Genomic DNA, 19,790 nt, shown 5'->3' on the forward strand with positions numbered 1-19,790 from the left:
GAGATTTCACCACACCACTCAGAACAGTATGTAGTTTAAAACTGATGACCTGTTTACCTCTGGAAGTTTCCATTTAGTATTTCTGAGCTGCAGCTGAAATATAGAAAGGGAAACCACAGATAAGGGGACACTACTATACTTGATTAAACATAAATAAAGGCTTGCCCATATTGTTTAAACTTATAAATGCAAGAAGGGGAAATTGAGCCTAACAGATTATAACAGTTAATCCCAAACCAACATGGCCGAAGCAGATTTTTCCCACCTGAGTCTCTTATACAGTCTTCCCCATGTCATATGGGGTCATCATCTCACCAGTTACTAAAGCCAAAAACCAAGGAGTCTTTCTAGATTCTTCTCTCCCTATCCTATATTCATTCCCCTTCTATTTTTTTCAGCCCCTCCTCTGAGCGCCACACAAGCATACCAGCTGCCTATTCAACATCTCCACTGTGTTCAACAGGCACAAACTCAAAACCTGTAGGCTAGACTTCTCTCCGAACCAGCTCTTCCCTCAGATTTCCGTAAGTCACAAAACGGCACCACCATTCATCCGAAGTTGTTCAGGCTGGAAACTTAGAAGTCACCTGTTACTATTCTTTCTGCCTCACTTCTGACATCGAACCTATTGGCAAACTTTCACCTACACCTTCAAAATATGTCTCAAATCCAATCATTACCACCTCACTGCTACCACTCTACTTGAAGCCATCCAAGCTTTTGACTAGATCAGTGCCTTGCATATACTGAGTTCTCAATTTGAATGAATGAATGACTGCATGCATGCATGAGCAAATTCAGTCAGTGCTTCCTTCAAAAGATACCCCAAATCTGACTGATCCTCTTTGCTGCCATTACTACAGTCCTAGCCACCATCATATGGTGACCAGACTACTGTAATAACCTACTGACAGTTTTTCCATTCCCTACCTTTACCCTATAACCTATCCCCACAGCAGTCAGAAAGTTTCCTTTAAAATCTCAGTCACACCATAATATTGATCCTCCTTCCCCGCCTTAGAACCCTACAGTAGCAGCCCATCACATACAGAACAAAATGTGTATTTTTTAACCATAGCATATAAAGGCCTTATCATAACCTGGAACCTCTCATCTCTCCAGTCTTATCTCCTATAACTCTCTGTGTCGCCTCCTCTGGTCCAACCTCTGGTCTTCTTGTCCTTCCCTGAACACAGCATATTCACTCCTGCTTTTACATTTGATGTGCATCCAGCCTGAAACTCTCTCCTAATCTTGGCATGTCCTGATTACTTCTTTCAGGACTTGACTCAAATGCCACTCCTGACAGGTTTTAGATCGACAGATGGAGAGACAGATTATAGATCGGTAGGCAGACAAATAGATCTCCTTATAAACTGTATAGATATCCCTCTCTCTCTCTCTCTCTCAAAAGCCATTTGATGTATAGATATGTTTACACTATATGTATATATGTATGTGTACACACATACACACACACAAAACAGTCTCCCAATCACTCTCATTTTCTTACCTTCTTTATTTTATAATATTAAGATAATATTATATATTGCTTTATTAACTTATTACACGTCTCACCTGGAAAATGTAAGCTTCACTGGGCAAGGGCTTTCCGTGTCTTTTTTAATACTATTGTACCAGAGCCTAGAAAAGTCCTGGTGTTGAGGCCTGCGTGGCTCAGTCAGTTAAGCATCTGACTTTTGATTTCGGCTCAGGTCATAATCTCACAGTTCGTGGGACAGAGCACATCGGGCTCTGTGCTGACAGCACAGAACCTGCCTGGGAGTCTCTCTCTTCCTCTCTCTGCCTCTCCCCCACTCATACCTGCGCTCACTCGCTCTCTCTCTCTCTCCCCCCTCAAAATAAATAAACATCAAAGAGAGAAAGACAAAGATAGATAGACAGACAGATAGGAAGTAAGGAAGGAAAAGAAAAGAAAAGAAAAGAAAAGAAAAGAAAAGAAAAGAAAAGAAAAGAAAAGAAAAGAAAAGAAAAGAAAAGAAAAGAAAAGAAAAGAAAAAAGAGGAGAGAAGGAAGGAAGGAAGGAAGGAAGGAAGGAAGGAAGGAAGGAAGGAAGGAAGGAAGGAAAGTCCTGATGTTGGGGTCCCCAGAGGCTCAGTCAGTTAAGCATCTGACTCTTGATTTTGGCTCAGGTCATGATCTCTTGGTTCCTGAAATCAAGCCCTGTGTCAGGCTCTGAGCTGACAAGAGCCTGCTTGGGATTATCTCTCTCCCTCTCTCTCTCTCTCATTCACACTCACATGCGCTCTCTCGCTCTCTCTCTCTCTCAAAATAAACAAAGATGGATGGATGGATGGAAGGAAGGAAGGAAGGAAGGAAGGAAGGAAGGAAGGAAGGAAGGAAGGAAGGAGGACTGACTCTGGTGTTGACACTAGTATTTGCTAAGTAAATCAATAGATAAAACCATAATCAAGTCCTTCAAATCTTAACTCACTAGCCTCATATCCAGCTGCTTTTCTTTTCTGTATTTTTTTAAGATTTAATTTTTTTAGAGCAGTTTCAGGCTCACAGCAAAACTGAGAGGACAGTACAGAGGCTGCCCATTCACTTCCTACCACTGCACATATTATCAACATCCTCACCAGATGGCGCATTTGTTACAACTGATGAACCTACAGTGACACATCATTATCACTCAAAGTCCATAGTGAACATTCAAGTTCACACTTGATGTTGTACATTCTATGGGTTTGGACAGACGCAAAGTCTATCCACCATTATCCAACTCCTTTTTATTCCTCTAACATGAGAAGTTTGTTCCTCCTTCAGTTCCTTAGCATCTGCTGTTCCTTTTATGTAAAAAAAATCTGTTGTAGATCTTTCCATGGCTGGCTACTTTTGTTGTCAATTAGACCCCAGGTCAAATGTCACCTCTACAGGAAGTCCTTCTGTAATTACCTATTCAAAGGGGAGCTCGGACTCACCCAAATCATATTCACTCATCTAATTGTGGGTATTTGGTATTCTCGTCTCCTCGCTCTATAATATGAACTTTATGAAAGCCAGGATCATGTTTACTTGTCACTGCTAATTGCCCACCACCCCAACACCCAAAATGACTAGCTAGTAGCTACTCAATAAGTATCTACTGGATAAACTTTGGATGAATGGAAGGTTCTCAGACAATTATGTAAGAAGAGGGAGAGGAAATAGGTGCTGATGTAGGTGAGCTAAATTCCCTCACCTACCAGAGCAGGAGGTGAATCAATAATGCCTACATAGATGGCTCAAGAAGTATTTCCCCATCTCACTTATATGTAGAATCTAAAAAGAACCAAACTCAGATACAGAGAACAGATAGGTGGTTGCCAGAGGCAGGGAGTGCAGGGTAACGGAAATGAGTGCAAGTGGTCAAAATGTACAAACATGTAATACATAGGATGATGACTATAGCTAATAATTACTGTATTGTATTTTTAAAACTTGGTAAGATGGTAAATCTTAAAAGTTCTCATCACAATAAAAAAGATTATAATTATGTATGATGATAGGTGTGAACTAAACTTATTGTGATGTTCACTTCACAATAGACACATATATCACCTCATTACACTGTACACCTACAACTAGCAAAATGTTATACGTCAACTGTATCACAACTAAGAAAGTAAAGAGATATTACTATGGACAGATTAAAGATAATGTAATGTTTTAAAATCTAATTTGAACCAACAAGTATCACTCATGAATGTATTCATTCATTCACTCGACCACTTACACTCCGTGTACAGCAGAGTACAATGCAGGGAGCACCCCCACCCCACAGTGAACCTGGCCTTCTAACTGCAGAAACAGGCAATTAAACCAATAATTAAGATAATTTCTGTGTGAAAAAGGAGAGACACAAACTGGTCTCAGGAGTTTAGGAAAGAAGGGAGTGACATTTAACCTGGGTCATAAAGGATAAGTACTAGGAGTTCAGCAGATAGGGGGCAGGTCTGGGTCCAAGCCCAAGGACTCATATAGCCGAAGGCCCAGAAGTAAAAGTGTAGCAAAGTCCACAAAGTTGAATTTCATCCTGAGGAAGCGGCCAGGGCTTTCTGCTGGTGGGTGACAGATCATGCTTACGCTCTGAAATAAAACAGTCACTCTGGCTCTGGGGTGGAAAACAGAAAAAGAGCTGGCAGGAGCACAGAGGCTGCAATCAACTTAGGAGGGAGCTGACAGTGACATGCACACAAGTGGTGGTAGAGAAGCCAGAGAGAAGCAAGCCAAGTTAGATCCTCAGGTGGTAAAATCAGCAGGACAAGGTGATTAACTGGGCATGGGGCCAAGAAAGGATATGAGCCAAAGACAAGTGACACCCTGAACGCTCAGCCTGCTGGGTGCTTGGTGAAATTACTCACTGAGGCTAGAAAAGCAGGTTTGGGCGAAGAAAGTGCACTCAGGTCCGGCTACAGGGCATTTGAGATATGGGTGCACCATCAAAGTAGACGTACCCCATAAGGTATGGGGCTGGTGGTTGAAGCTAGAGATGGGAGTTTCAAGGAAGATTAATATACAGATGCCGACTGACACTGCAGAAGGGGATGGGATCACCCAGCAAGTCAACGAGAAGTGAGCAAAGACCAGCTTAGGGCCCCAGACATTTGTAGAAGTCAAAAACTTAAGTAAGAACAAATAATTTCAACCTTTATAGAGTTTTCTCTTTTTATTTACAATTAGATATGAAGCCAACTTCTCTAGAACACTCAGTGCACGTCCTATCAGTCTGAAGCCTGGCACAGAACTATTTGTGAAATAAACTAAGGGCTTGGCTTTCTTCATTATTACCAGTAGTGAGTGTAATATTCTAGACTCCAACTTATTAAATCACCCTGTTAAGGGGCGCCTGGGTGGCTCAGTCAGTTAAGCATCTGACTTCGGCGCAGGTCATGATCTCATGGTTCACGGGTTCGAGCCTTATGTCGGTCTCTGTGCTGACGGCTCTGAGCCTAGAGCCTGCTTCATGGATTCTGTGTCTCCCTCTCTCTCCGCCCCTCCCCTGCTCATACTCTGTCTCTCTCCCTCTCTCTCAAAAGTAAGTAAAACATTTTAAAAAAATTTTTAAATCACCCTGTTAAATGTTGACTAACGTGAGATTCATCAAAAATGAATCAAATCATGCTGTAACTAAGCATAAAATGTAAACCCACAAATAAGATTAACATTTTTAAACAGGTCTATAATTTTTAACATAAAATAGAGCCTCTCTCTGCTAATATAGTACTTTTAAAAGTATATAAACTGCAGTCTGATACAGTATCCCTGCTTATTTTATTCAGCAATTATTTCAACTAGAAATATACATCTATGAATCAAATTAAATCCAGCAGAGGTAAAATAATAATTGGTGAATTTACTTGAAATTGGTTTACTTTTTAACAATATTACAAATTTTGAGCATGCTTTTTTAAAAGAAAACTTAGCCCGCTCGTCCTCTTTGACCTCAAAATCCTCTGTGACGTTCTGGTTATGACAATATAGAAATAAGACTGGTTCCCACAGATAAGCCCTCTATTGCATCATATGGCACATCATAATACGGCAGACGCAGAGGAATACAAGGCCCCTGATGACAAGATACTCTGGCCAGGATCAGAAACAGTCCTGAACACAGCAGTCAATGCATACGTGTATATGTACACTATAGACAAAGTGCAGACTGACAGCTTAGTGTGTATCCTCCACTCACAAAACAAACATACAGAGATTACCTCTGGAAGATGGAAGTAGGAATGAGGAAGGAAGTTGGAGGAAATCTCCACTCTTGTTACTTCACTTTTCGGTTGAAAGATGAAATGTGAAAATCAATGATACTGAAAGCATCCTTATGGGCACCAGGGACAGGAGACCTTAGAATGCCTCAATAGCTTCTCTCAGACAACTCGTGGGCGCCATGGCCCCACACATCAAATGCTAAGCTAATGAAGCAAAGTTATGTCCCTCCAGGGTAAATACATTATAGATTTTATGCTACAAATTCACATCCTCTATATCAATTTCCATTCCGAGGGCGTCTGCCTCCTGTTCATTACTGTTCCTAGTTCAGTTTGTCAGTTTAATTTTGTGCTGCTTTGTAGGAATCCACAATAATTACAACATTTAATTCTGTACCTGAAGGGTGAGCTAAACAGAGCAGTTTAAATGCATATGTTCCAGCCAATCTTTGACTCCCACCCACCTCTGCACACACCCCATCCCCCACACACATACAAGCACATGCACTAGCTGGCTTATATGTGATATCTTTCACCCCACTAGCTCTTTTCCCATTACTTTCGACAGTATATCTGACGATGACATTATTATTGATGCTACAGTAAACAGCTAATATATGTGGTAAAAGTACATGCACTATAATGAATCAAAATGACATACCCACCCACCAAACTCCCTCTACTCATTCTAATCAGATAATGGATTTTTTTCTTTGAGTGTACTACAAAAGGAGGAAGTAGCATTGGAGAGGAAAAAAAATTCATAAAAACAGGGGGAAATAAAAGTAAATGTTTAGGTCATTGAGATCAGAAAGGAAGTTCATCAGAAGATTTGTGTCAAGTAACATGTAGTCCGTCAGTTCTATATAGAGTATAGTCTTCTTAACTTAAAGTTTCCTGAAACATAGCTCAGTTTCACATGAATAAGCTAGATAACATCACTACAACACAGTCTATCTAAAATTTATCTTGTAGAAAAAAAGCACAGCCCTGTTTCATGTTTTTGGTTTTTGTTATTATTATTGCTAACGATCTTACATAAATCTGGTAGCTTTCTAACTGTGACAGAATTTTTGCTTTACAAATGAAGTGAAAATAATCCAACTGGTTTTTACATTCCCTATTTTTATTAAGGAAGTTTTACTTCTAACCTTCTATTTTTATATTTTTTGTTTTGTGTTCCTTGACGATAGAGCGCAACAAAAGCCAGGAAAAAATGTGAATATGATAGGAAATAGAAAACTATATCTAATCAGAATGATAGAACAAAAATTCCTGAGATAAGCATGGCTTAGACGTCAAAAAGGAAAAGAGGAACTCTGGGGGTGTGTGTGTGTGCGTGTGTCCACTCACGTGTGCTCACACACACACACACACACACCCCTACCTCAAAATAAGAAACAAAAAGGATGAGTGGAAGGTTGAGAGCAAGGGACTCAGACACAAAACCTCCAATTAGACTTTTTATTATGATGCAATTCATTACAGCATAATTACATTTCTTATGAAATGATTAATCATAAGGTTAGAAGAAAAGGTTATGTTGAATGTTAATTATACATCCTGTAAAGAATTTCAAAGCCATTAACGGCGGTATTCTCATAGACTGTCAGTTGCCGTAAATTAAACTCTAGGAAGGGAATTTGGCAATATCTTTAAAAATCCAAAATCATATATCCTTTTACTAATCGATACAACTGGGAAGAATTTATCCTACAACTAATTTGTGGAAGTGAGCAGAAATGTTCACAAAAAGATGGTTGGTCCATTACTGGCAACACCAAATATCGAAAATAATGTAAGCATTCCTTACTGAGGAAATTATGACCATGGTGCATTCATACAAGGGAATCAATGGGATGGTACCGAAAGTTCCTCTAGACAGATGATAAAACAAAAAGGAGAATGAAGGTATACAAGAGTCACCCATATCTGTTTTTTTTAACAATATAAATGTATGAATGTGCTTGCATGAGAAAATGCAGCGAAGCACACAAGAAACTTAACAGTGATTATCTCTGGGCACTGGGATTGAGATCAGGAGGACAAGGAGATAGGAGTGAACATTTTGTGTGTCATGTATGTGTACTATGTATTTAGTGTATATAGAGAGATATCATATATATTATTTTTTTACCATACACAACTATTAATTTTTAAATTGAAGGGAAATAAGTTAAAATAAATCAAAGATTGTAAAGAAACAGAAACAGGCCAACAGGCATCACAGAGCACAATCTTAAGAGCAGAGAACTGAAGGGGCGCCTGGGTGGCTCAGTCTATTGAGCATCTGACTTCAGCTCAGGTCGTGAACTCCTAGTTCATGAGTTCCAGCCCCAGGTCAGGCTCTGTGCTGACAGCTCAGACTCTGGAGCCTGCTTCAGATCTGTGTCTCTCTCTGTGTTCTTCCCCCGCCCCTCTCTCTCTCTCAAAAATTAATGAAGATTTTTTTTGTAAAAATTATTAAAAAAAAAAAAGGGGGGGGGCAGAGAACTTAAGGTATCATTTACATACAGCGGAGCATTCTTACCTGGCACTTGGCACTGCAGTATTTGGCAACTCGGCATTGAGAGCATCGCATCAGTTTTTCCTTCCTGTTTAAAAAAAAAAAAAAAATTCCCATTAGGAAATGAGTGACACCGATAGGTTCTGCTCACCCCATTTGTATGGTCCCTTAAGACTGAGATTTTCACACTGATGGGCATCATCTTTCATCCTCAATGTGAGATACGGACATAGTAATAACTCTTTTTTAAAATAGTGGTGAAATGTATATAATATAAAATTTACACGTTAAACATTTTTACGTGTATAGTTCAGTGTGTTAAAAAGATAATTCAAGGGGCGCCTGGGTGGCTCAGTCGGTTAAGTGCCTGACTTCGGCTCAGGTCATGATCTCCAGGTTCGCAAGATCAAGCCCCACCTGGGCTAACAGCCCAGTTCATATCCTCTGCTCCCCTCTCTCTCTGCCCCTCCCACACCTGCTCTCTCTCGCTCGCTCTCTCTCTCTCAAATAAACAAACATTTAAAAAAAAAAAAAAGATAATTTGAGGCACAAAATGGAGTCACTTATGCTTACCACCATACCATGTTTGAGACTTAACTATAGTTTTGACTCCCCCAAAAGTGGATTCTTAAACCAGTCTATCAGAGATTACTAGTTAAGTAATCCGCTTGGTAGACCGCTGCTCTCCCATGATGAAAGTGATCTTGCAGTAACCAACTCATTTTTTCACCTTGTAACTGCTCTCTTCTGCCCACAGAAGTCTTTCATTTTGTACAGCATCTCAGGGCTACTTTCTGTCTGCTACATTGGATCCCACCCAATTCATGAACTTCTGAATAAAGCCAATAAGATCTTTAAAGTTTACTCAGCTGAATTTTGTTTTTTAGCAAATGGCATTAAGTATATTCATTTGATGCGCAACCATCACCACCACTAATGTCCTTTTTAATAAAAAAAAAAATCTGTTAAAATCAGAGATTCCCACTGAAACCGGAAGTTTTACTTCACAGAGATTTTAATCTCTCCATATGAAATTGAGAATTCAGTCCCCGTAACTACTTGGAATGGAAGTATCCTATACTCTTCAAATATAAAAAAAATTGTATACGTCTTAACCTATCATATAGTTTAATTATGAATATCCTCCTCAGGAAAATGATTTTAAAATTCCATTAAATCCAGTTACTACTTTAGACATGCTGAATTGAGATGCTCCAAAGTTACATCTCCCCCAAATCACCTGCATAAGAAAAAAGCAAAGATGAAGAAAAGGTTGAATTATAAAATAAAAAATAAATGAACCTGATGATAAAATTAATAGTGACAAATAAAAGGCAGGAAGGATTGTGGATACTTTCAGGGCAGCCAAGAGCATTAAAAAGTCAAACTGTAATTTTAGTATCAATGACAAAACAAAAACAAATCCTTCCAAGCACTTCTAATGGGCCTGGTACTATTCAAAGATTTTTACATCTATAGTTTATACTTAATTTCAAATAGTCCTATAAGTAAACAGTCTTATTATGACTACTTTGGGGATACACCAATACATTTTTCAAAAGATAAAAAAAACATAGTGCAAACTAAGAAGACACACCATAAAGTGCATGGCAGGTGATACTGAAAGGGTAAAAACAAAATCCTAAAGAGAATCAGAACCTAAATATACCAGGTACTTACCTCTGGGACAGCAAGGGTCAGATATGGAGCATAAAACAAGGGCAGAGGTTAATACCTAAATAAAGGGAAGCCAAAATGCCTGCCATCCCCAAGTATAGAATTGTGGCTGTCACATATCAACATCCCAGGCAACAATGCAAACCCCAGCAACCTGGCCTTCAAGCTCGTACTATGACTATCACCCTGGACTACTGTTCTAGGGTAAAACTGGATAAAACCAAAATCTACCCATAAGCTGTTAAGAGACACACACCAAATAAAAGGACCCACAAAGGAGGATGAAATGGATATGCCAAGCAAATATTAACTAAAGGAAAAGCCTATGTAATTACATCAATTTCGGGGGGGGGGGGGGGGAAGCACTTTACAGTTAAAGATCTTGTTAGAGATAAATAAGGTAAATACTCAATGATAAGAGACTCCAGTCACCAGGTGTTAGGTACCTAGTGACAAATGTACCCAGTCTCAAAATATATGAAGTACAAGAAACAGATCTGAGGGAAAAATGACCGACACAATAAGTTAATACCTGTAAGGCCCTTAAAATAGTGCCTGGAATATAGTAAACACCATATAAGTATTAGTTATTGCTATAAAAAGATACAAAGTCTTTTCAGGAATTCAAAACCAAGCAGATAAAGAACAGGGGTTCAGGGCACCTGGGTGGCTCTGTTGGTTAAGCCCCACCCCCATTCACACACTGTCTCTCTCTCCTTTAAAATAAATAAACATTAAAAAAAATTTTTTTAAAGAATAGGGGCTCAATAATTTATTCGATCTCAGGCAATACACAGACCCTTATCCCTGTTATATGAATGTGCATTCACATATTCCTGTTCAGCACCCACTGACCATTTACAAAAGGTCCCACAAAGTAAACCGCAAAGCAAATCTCAAAATTCCCAAAGAATCAATATCATATAGATCATTTTCTCCAACCATAAGGGAATTAAATTAGAAATCAGTAACAAAAACAAACCCAGTGAAATATCATATGCATGAATATTTAAAAGCATGCTTTTACAGAATTCAAGGATCAAAGAATTATAATGAAATTAGAGTATACACACACACAAACACACACACTTTTTTTTTTAAGTAGGTTCTACACCCAAGTCATAGGGGATGGAACTCCCCTTGAAATCAAGAGTCACATTTTCTACTGAACCAGCCAGGCATCCCAAAAATTGATTAAATAATGGAAAAATACCAAAACTTCTGAGATAAAATGAACACACTACTTACAGGAACATTTATAACTTTAAATGTTTATGTTAAAAAAACTGAAAATAAATGAGCTAAACATGTAAGTCAAGACTTTAAAAATAACAGAAAACTAAGGACAGCATCAGCAGGAAATTATACAACATACGAAATAGAACACAGTGATCTAAGAGGACGAGCAAAACCAGAGGCACAAATAACATCAACAAATTTCTTGCAAAATCACTCAAGAGAAAGTTTCCAAACAAATAATATTGGAAACAAAATGGAATGGAACTCAAGATTCAGTAAATTGAAAAACAGACAAGAGAAAATTCTGAAGGAACGGTAGCAGTGACATAATTTTCTAATCTCCTTAACTCTCCCCATAAACAAAATGACAGCACGAGTTAGAGAGCCAACCTGAGTATCACTCGCCACCCAGGAAAACATCACAACAAACCCAAAACGTGACTGGGCAGAGGAAACCACTAACAGCTCTGAGACTTAAGTCAGTGTATTTGTGGGAGAAAACCAAGAAGGCCACGGGGCCTCCAATAAGCCTGAAAACAGAAGAAGCCCCAAGCGGCAAAAAGATGCCCAGTGTGTCCAGCCAATGTGACAATGGGAGCCAAAACTGGGACAGGATGCTTTTTGCAAGAATTTTCCAGAGGAGGAAGTCACTGGGACTCCCCTGAGTGCTGCCCTCCTCAGACCCGACTTCTCAGATTTTCCCTCCTCTCCCTTTTCTGGTGTAAGTTATTCAGAGGCGGGGCGCCTGGGGGGCTCAGTGGGTTAAGCCATCCACTTTGGCTCAGGTCACGATCTCACAGTTCATGAGTCCTAGTCCCAAATCGGGCTCTGTGCTGACAGTGTGGAGCCTGCTTAAGACTCTCTCTCTCCCTCTCTCTCTGCCCCTCCCCAACTTGCTCTGTCTCTCAAGATAAATAAATAAACTTTAAAAAAAAGGCAATTTCTGTTACTTGCAAATATAAAGCCCCAGCTATATAAGGTGTTTCTTCTTGATTTTAAAAATTAATGGGCAGAATCAAGCTACCTCAGAAGATCAGCGATGAACAGGTTAGCAAGCAAAACTGTGTCCTCTCCCTCCCAGAGCTACCAACCACAGGCTTTCATGAATTTTCACAGAATGCTGGCAAAGTGAATAGCAAGATTACTCTAAGTACCTAAATAATTTAATTGTTGTTTTGATGGGTGGAAGAAATTCCTTAACATGAGTTATTTAAATGTTCAGGGTTACATATCAAATAACAAGTTCTCAAGTTTCAAAAACAGGTCAAATGAATCCAAGAGAAAAGTGGTGTGTGTTTGATCAGACAACCACTGAGCCCCGGAAGAGGTCCTGCCTCTCTCTCGGGCTCAGGCTGAGAACAGAATCCTGTGAAGCAAATTCCACCACTGCAAAGGAGAATGAGTTAGAGGAGTTTCCTTCCAATACTGAAATTATTTGATTCTGCTTCTCTTGTGCCAGTAACAAATATTAACTAAATTTGAAGATGACAAAAGTTGTACACGTTTTAGGTGAATTACGGTAGTCACAGAAAAGTGATGAATATAGAATTTTCAGATCACAGAAACATCCGGTTTACAAAATGATTAGCTCAAAGTCCAAATGGACTTTCTGAATGAAAAGTAATCTAAGGAAATAGGTTAGCAACATATCAGTAACAGAAAACGATTAATTTACCTCTTTTCCCCTCTCCACTCAAGAGAGAAATAATAGCATTCTAACCCCAAATAGAAGCTATTAAAATTATTTCACACAAAAATCAGTGTTATCTTTAACTATGTCCACAAAAAAAGCAACAAGGAATCCCCTATTACTCATTCATACAAACTGTGACAGGCTGTAGAACACAGTGTCAAATTGGAGAAAATTCTCAGGTAGCTCAGTGCCCCAAATACAGTGGTTCATGGAGCAAAACAAGTCCTCTCTTCCAAGTAAAGGCTGGGACATAATTAGCTTCTCCAACAGCACAGGCAAAGGAAATGTAGAAAGGAAATAAAAACAGAACAAAATTACTTGTTCCTCCAGTATACAAATCTAGAAGTTGTATATGGATACAGGAGAAATCACTGTGTCTAAAAAATCAAAGAAATGAGATTAAGTGGCTCCTTCAAATCCCGACAACTAGGGTAATATTTAAGGGAATGTCTCTCTGTCCTTGGTTATCAGCAGGGGGGGAAACTATCGAAGGGTTTAAAACTCTGCTCTAGGGGGCACCTGGGTGGCTCAGGTCATGGTCTCGCAGTCTGTGAGTTCGAGCCCCGTGTCAGGCTCTCAGCTGTCAGCACAACCTGCTTCCGATTCTGTGTCTTCCTCTCTCTCTGCCTCTCCCCCACTCACACTCCTTGTCTCTCTCTCTTTCAAAAATAAATAAACATTAAAAAAATACAAAAACAAACCTCTGCCCTAAAATAATATGGGCAGTTGCCAGGTGGAGGAAAAGAAGTTTCCTGGGAAGGATATAGAAAACAAATCCCAGTGATTCAAATTTCCCCAGCCCTGGCAGCTGCAGAATCCATTTTAAACTCTGCAGAGAAAACAACGCATCCACAACACATTCATACACAGACAATATGTCTCCACCCCTCAAGTGTCTCCTGGTGTCCCTTGCAGTCAAAGCTCTCCTTCAACGGCCACCCGCACACTCACTGCTGGCCAGGCGGTTCGGGCACCGCAAGGAAGCCCGGCCACCCCATCAGCCTCCGAAGCCACTCATCTGGATGGAGCACAGCCCTGTACGATCTGAAGCAACCCAGGACCCAGCGTGTGTCTTTGCAGCCTCTTCTGGGCTAAAGATCCGTGCCCAGCAATCTTTTGCACACTTCTGTCCTTTTTCAAGGCTGATCACTATGAGCTTTGAGAAGAAATGTGAGCTGAGAGAAAGAGCAGACTTCATCAGATAGAGCCTGCCGGCACCACTCACGCTTGCTAAAAAAAGAGGGCTGACCGCAGGATGTCTGATGGAGTACCCCTGCCTGAACACAAGTTTTAAGGAAGATTCTCCAGTAACAATTCCTATGAAAATATTTCTTCACATAATCAGGACAAAAGATGCTCTGTGGAGTATGAGGAATATGGACTGTTTTAGAATAAAGAGCTCCATTTGTTTAAAAGGCAAAACCCAAAATAAGTGAAGTCTAAATATAACTTTTAAAACAGACCACAGAAATAATATTTCTTTAAAGAATCTTTGTTTGTAAACATCTCCAAAATCTCAGACTCCTGATTCATTAGAAACGTTAGTGTTATGTACCCAAGTACCTGCCTGTTTCCCCATGGAAATTTCTGGAGCAAATGAAACTCTGCACTATGAAAAGGAGATTATCCCAAATAAAAAGTCATGCTATTCCCTCCAAGGGTAGTACAACTGCTTTTACTCTGACCAAATAAAATACACTGCAAAATGCTAAACAGAAAGCATTCTCTTTGGCATAAATATTCATAATAATACAGAAAAGGAAACTTCCATTTTTGTTTCCAGATGGTAATTATGTTGGTATGGGCCTAAAGGCTTTTTTTTTTAATTAGAGATTCTCATCCACCGTCCACCTAACTATCAAATAGTGGGGGTTTTTTTAATGTTTATTTATTTTAGAGAGAGAAAGAGAGAGAGAACAAGAAAGAGAGAATGACTGGGGGAGGGGCAGAGAGAGGGAGAGAGAGAATCCCAAGTGCACTCTGCTGTCAGCGCAAAGCCCAAGGCGGTGCTAGATATCACAACCATGAGATCATGACCTGAGTTGAAATCAAGAGTAGGACGCTCAAGCAACTGAGCCAACCAGGTGCTCCACAAATACTTTTTAGTACAAAGTAGCAGATGTGGTCAAAGTAATACAGACTCATAACACAGAAAAGCAGAATTGGTTTGGATTCATCTTTCCACATCCCTTATCACTTTATTTCAGACTTCTAACATTCAAAGTACAAAACAAGAAAATGCAATGGTCAATTATTTCAGAAAACAATAAATCTATGCTCCCCAGGCACCATACCTTCCTGGGCAAAACACGAGTAATTTAAACTCATATTAGCACTTACAGAGGGAAAAAAAAAAAAAAAAAAAAAGCACAGCAACTGACTTCAACTTAGGTCATGATCTCATGGTTCATGAGTTTGAGCCCTGCATCGGGCTCTGTGCTGACAGCTCGGAGCCTTGGAGCCTGCTTTGGATTCTGTGTCTCCCTCTCTCTCTCCCCTCCCCCCAACCCTCAAAAATAAATACGCATCAAAGAACTGGTGACTTACAGCTGGTTTTTAAGGCAAAGCAGTTTAGGGTAAACTGAAGAAAGCTGTGACCAAAAGGCACTGAAGAGGGATTTGATCTAATGACAACATCTCTGTTCCTAAACGGGAAACCTCTCAGCCTAGTCAGGTAATAGGACTCTGGTAAGTCAAGAGATGTGTTCAATTTCCCCAAGTCTTCCTGAAATCCAAAGTAATAAAAATATGAGAAAGAAGAAAAAATCTGATTTTGCCCAAAGGGTGAAATCAAATACCCTTTAAACAGGTAAGCATTGTTAGTATAAATACCACACAGCATTAACATGAAAATCAAAGTACCAATGGGTAGAATTTCAAATAAGGTATAAGGATAGCTGATCAACATTTTCATCAATAGACTAGGACCTAAGTCTTCAAACTGGCAAAAGATGGTCACCTTGATTTCGGTTCCAGGAAACAGTGTGTCACGAAGGAAGAATTCTCCATCATCTTCCTCTTATTAAAAAATGAAACTTAAAAAAAAATTTAATCTCAACAGCACTGTGACTGTATTTTAGCTTCAACAGTGAGAAAACCAAAAGCCAAATTCACTATCTAATTATAGTAATCTCTTCATTTCAGAGGCCCAGCAGCATCTTCTCCTTCCGCCTGCCTTAAAAATTTGCCCTTCTATTTTATAATTAAGTCTATTACTTTGTTTAACTTTTAATTACAAATTTCCTGAAGTCCTCTGGAAATAAGCATCATGAAATCTCAAGTAACTCATTCTCTCTTTTGGAGAACAACATGAAACTTGAAGTTGTTGTTGCTGTTGTTTTTTAAGTTTATTTATTTATTTTGAGGAGGGCTAGCATGGAGCCTGATGAGGGCTCAAATCCATGAACCATGAGGTCATGACCAGGGCCGAAATCAAGAACTGGACACTTAACTGAGCCACCCAGGTGCCCCTCAATTTAATTTTTAATAATTTATTGAGTTTAATCTCTTACTAGATGCATGCTTTGTAAATTAATTTCCCACAGACTGTGTCTGTATTATTTCTCAACTAGACACTGTAAGAGAATATAATAGGGTGGTTAAATCATTGACACTGGAACCATATGGCCTAGAACCAAATTCTAGTTTACCACCTAGTAGCTGTATGATGCTGAGCAGTTTAATACCTCTAAACCACGAGACTAAAATGAGAATAATAATAGTACCAACACTACTTGGCTGTAATGAGAATTAAATAAAATATGTAAATCTCTCAACATTGTGCTTGATTCATAGAAAGAGCTAATTTTTCTTAGTACCATCACATTACTATTATTCCTTTAAGAGATTTGGGGGGTTTTTTTGGTTTTTTTTTTTTTTGGTTTTTTTTCAACGTTCATTTATTTTTAGGACAGAGAGAGACAGAGCATGAACGGGGGAGGGGCAGAGAGAGAGGGAGACACAGAATCGGAAACAGGCTCCAGGCTCTGAGCCATCAGCCCAGAGCCTGACGCGGGGCTCGAACTCACGGACCGCGAGATCATGACCTGGCTGAAGTCGGACACTTAACCGACTGCGCCACCCAGGCACCCCTAAGAGATTTTGTTTTTAAAGTAACTCTCAAAAGAAGTTCCTAGATATCATTTGAAACACTTCAGTGTTGAGCAGAAGTATTTTTAAAAGTTTAGCCATTCTAGAAATTCAGAATTTTAGAAATCTTTAGAATGTTTTTCTCAGTTATTTTCAAGTTCTTCATATAGTTAACTCTACATTATTGGAAGAGAGTACAGAAACAGTACAAGTTATTTACCGAAATATTCATGTATGTAATTAAATGGTAATTACTTCTTAGCTTAGAAGCAACCAAACATGAATAAAATGTAACAATGAAACTAGTGCTTTTGGGGAAACTGTGGGTCAACATGAGTTTTAAATGTTCTAGAAGTTAACGCCTGGACCCAAATAATACAAAACTTGTATACATTTTTCTCTTATCTCAAAAGAAAAAAAGAATCAGATATAATAAGGTTGCATTGAACGCTTTTATTTTTCTACATAGGTCAGAAGAAAGGCTGAGAAAATCTTAATGCATCAAGTTCCCCCTCCCCTCATTAGGCTGGTAGAGAAAAGTCTGCAGCACAGGAGAGAAAAGATAATTAACTCTTTCTAGGTAAGCTAACCCATTTTACTAAAAAGTAATTTCCCTGTTTATAGCTCATTTACAATAATCTTTAGAAGACGGAAATTTGTAACTGATCAACCTTGACTAAACGGAGAGAATCCCAACTGCAATACATGATATCATGCATTTTCCCCCAGAGAAAATGGGAAAGAAAACAATGTTTGAAATGTCATTACTCAAATGGTTTTTAAAAATTGTATGGTATTTTCAATGGGAAATTTTAATTATCTTTTTTCTAATACAAAGATCTTTTGGGTGCCACATCCTTCCTGTTGTTGCTGCTCTTTACTTCACTGGGCCCATAAAATCACTCAAGACTCTTTGTACCATGGACTGTGACAGTTCTGGAGAAATACGGATCAAAAGACATGGTTCTTGCCTTCAAGGACTGCTGATGCTACAACAGAAGCAGACCAGCAGCAGCACATGGTATCACCTCCTGTGCTAGAGACCCGTAAGACAGCAACAGGTGAAGAGTGGTAAACTGAGGTATCAGTCGTAATAGCTTTTGGTCATCACAGTTCTAGGGTATGGCCCTAAGAAGAGGCACCTAAACTGGGGGAAAGACAAAGACAATGAGAAGTGGGGACGAAGAGGCCAGGTGTGGGATGGACGTTCACCCAGGAGTAATGATGGAGACAGAAAAAGTGAGCCAGGATGTGAAGAAATCACTGGAAGGCGGTGAGGTCATGGGGGTATGATGGCAAATACTTCAAAGTGGCTGGCAATTTTGAGGGAGAAGAAAAATTATCTAAAAACAGCAAGGGGAGAGAGCCCTCTGTTTCTCTGGACACTGAGGTACTGTTAGGGTAGGGAAAAAACAACCAGAACTTGGAAAGACAGAAGCACTGTCCTCAGAAGGCAGGCAGGTTTCAGTTAGAGCCGGAAGGAGAAGGGAACATTCAGAGACTTTCAGGATAGGGAGGTTTTTAAAATGACAGAACATGTTCCAGGTGATACAGAAGAGAGGATGGGGCAGGGAGTGCAGTGTTGAAAAAGGGTGAGGAGTTGAGTTAGATTAGGGTAGACACAGAACCATAAGGAGCCAACTCTGGTATTGACGGATAACTTTAGACGTTATCTGATTTCAGAGGCCAAGCTCATTTCACCAAATACTACTCCTAAAATACAGTTAATGCAAAATGACAAAAGTTATAGTCAAAATATGTAACAAAATTCCAGGAAATTTCAAGAGCAGAAACGGCTACCAGAAGCCAGGTAATAAAAGATGACCAGTGAACCAGAACTACAGAATAGTAAGAATTAGCTAAGTGATTGAGGTTAAAAGGGAAGGAGGGTGGCATCCGAGACCACGGAATAGCACTTAATAAGTACAGACTTCAGCCTGAAGGCAATCCTTACAGCTGCTGCACAGGGGATAGCAATAGAGAAAACTGTAAAAACATTAAGGGGCCAGACATGAGTAGTCTATAGATCCTAAAGGCCTAAGCTAAGAAAACACTGACGGCAGTAATAATACATAATTTCCAAGTAGGCATGGCTACAGAAAACAGAAAACCCAGTATTACAGTGGTTTGACCACACAGGGTTCTGTGGTTTCTCTCATGTAAACTAAGTCCGTAATTGGGATTCTCAAGCTGGAATGGCAGCACCATGATGATCAGGAATCCAGCTCCTCTCATAGTCATTAGTGAATCCACGGAGGCTACTGGAGCTCCAGACATTTCCAGGCAGCAAGAAGGAGTAAACACAAGAGAAGTACACCATCCACCGCAGTAACCACCCTCTGAAGACCCTTCCTAAAATCCCACACACGACTTACAACTCGCTGGCCAGAACGAAGTCGCAAGGCCACACCTAAATGCAAGTTAAATAAGAACATATGACCCTTAGCTGAGCTTGCTGCAACCTCAAATTAAAGTGGGATTCTATTATTAAGGAAGAAGTGCCCAATAATCATTAGATAACCAGCAATCTTTCCATAAAAAATGACAACACAACCTAATATTTTTTGAATACTTACTGGAATCAAGCATGTACATGTATATTTTATCTAATGCTAATTGTAAGAATTTGCATGGTAGATCCTTTCATTACACAAATTTCTATTATAGATGAGAAAAGTGGGGTATACAGAAATTAAGTAATTTTCCAGGGTTACACCCGAGGTACTGTTCTCCTCAAATTCCATAGTCTACAGCCTTAAGCACTGTGCCAAATGCCTAGTTATGAGCTTCTTCCAACAGTCAGGGAAGGGGTGTCAGGGCCTGAATCAAAGCAGGGAAAAGTGAAAATACAGGTGGGAAAATGGCT

The 19,790-nt window shown here is 39.5% G+C and overlaps 1 protein-coding gene across 4 annotated transcripts in view; it reads right to left on the bottom strand.

The window, feature by feature from the left end:
• SMYD3 (SET and MYND domain containing 3) overlaps positions 1–19,790 on the bottom strand; it is a 682,604-nt gene that overhangs the window by 515,194 nt on the left and 147,620 nt on the right. For all 4 annotated transcript variants that reach the window (XM_053209274.1, XM_053209275.1, XM_053209273.1 and 1 more), the window contains exon 2: positions 8,251–8,314. In XM_053209274.1, the coding sequence (XP_053065249.1) occupies positions 8,251–8,314 (64 nt within the window). The remainder of the gene's footprint in view (positions 1–8,250; positions 8,315–19,790) is intronic.

The sequence above is a fragment of the Acinonyx jubatus genome, chromosome E4 (genome assembly GCF_027475565.1).
Source record: "Acinonyx jubatus isolate Ajub_Pintada_27869175 chromosome E4, VMU_Ajub_asm_v1.0, whole genome shotgun sequence".
Lineage (NCBI taxonomy): Eukaryota > Metazoa > Chordata > Mammalia > Carnivora > Felidae > Acinonyx > Acinonyx jubatus.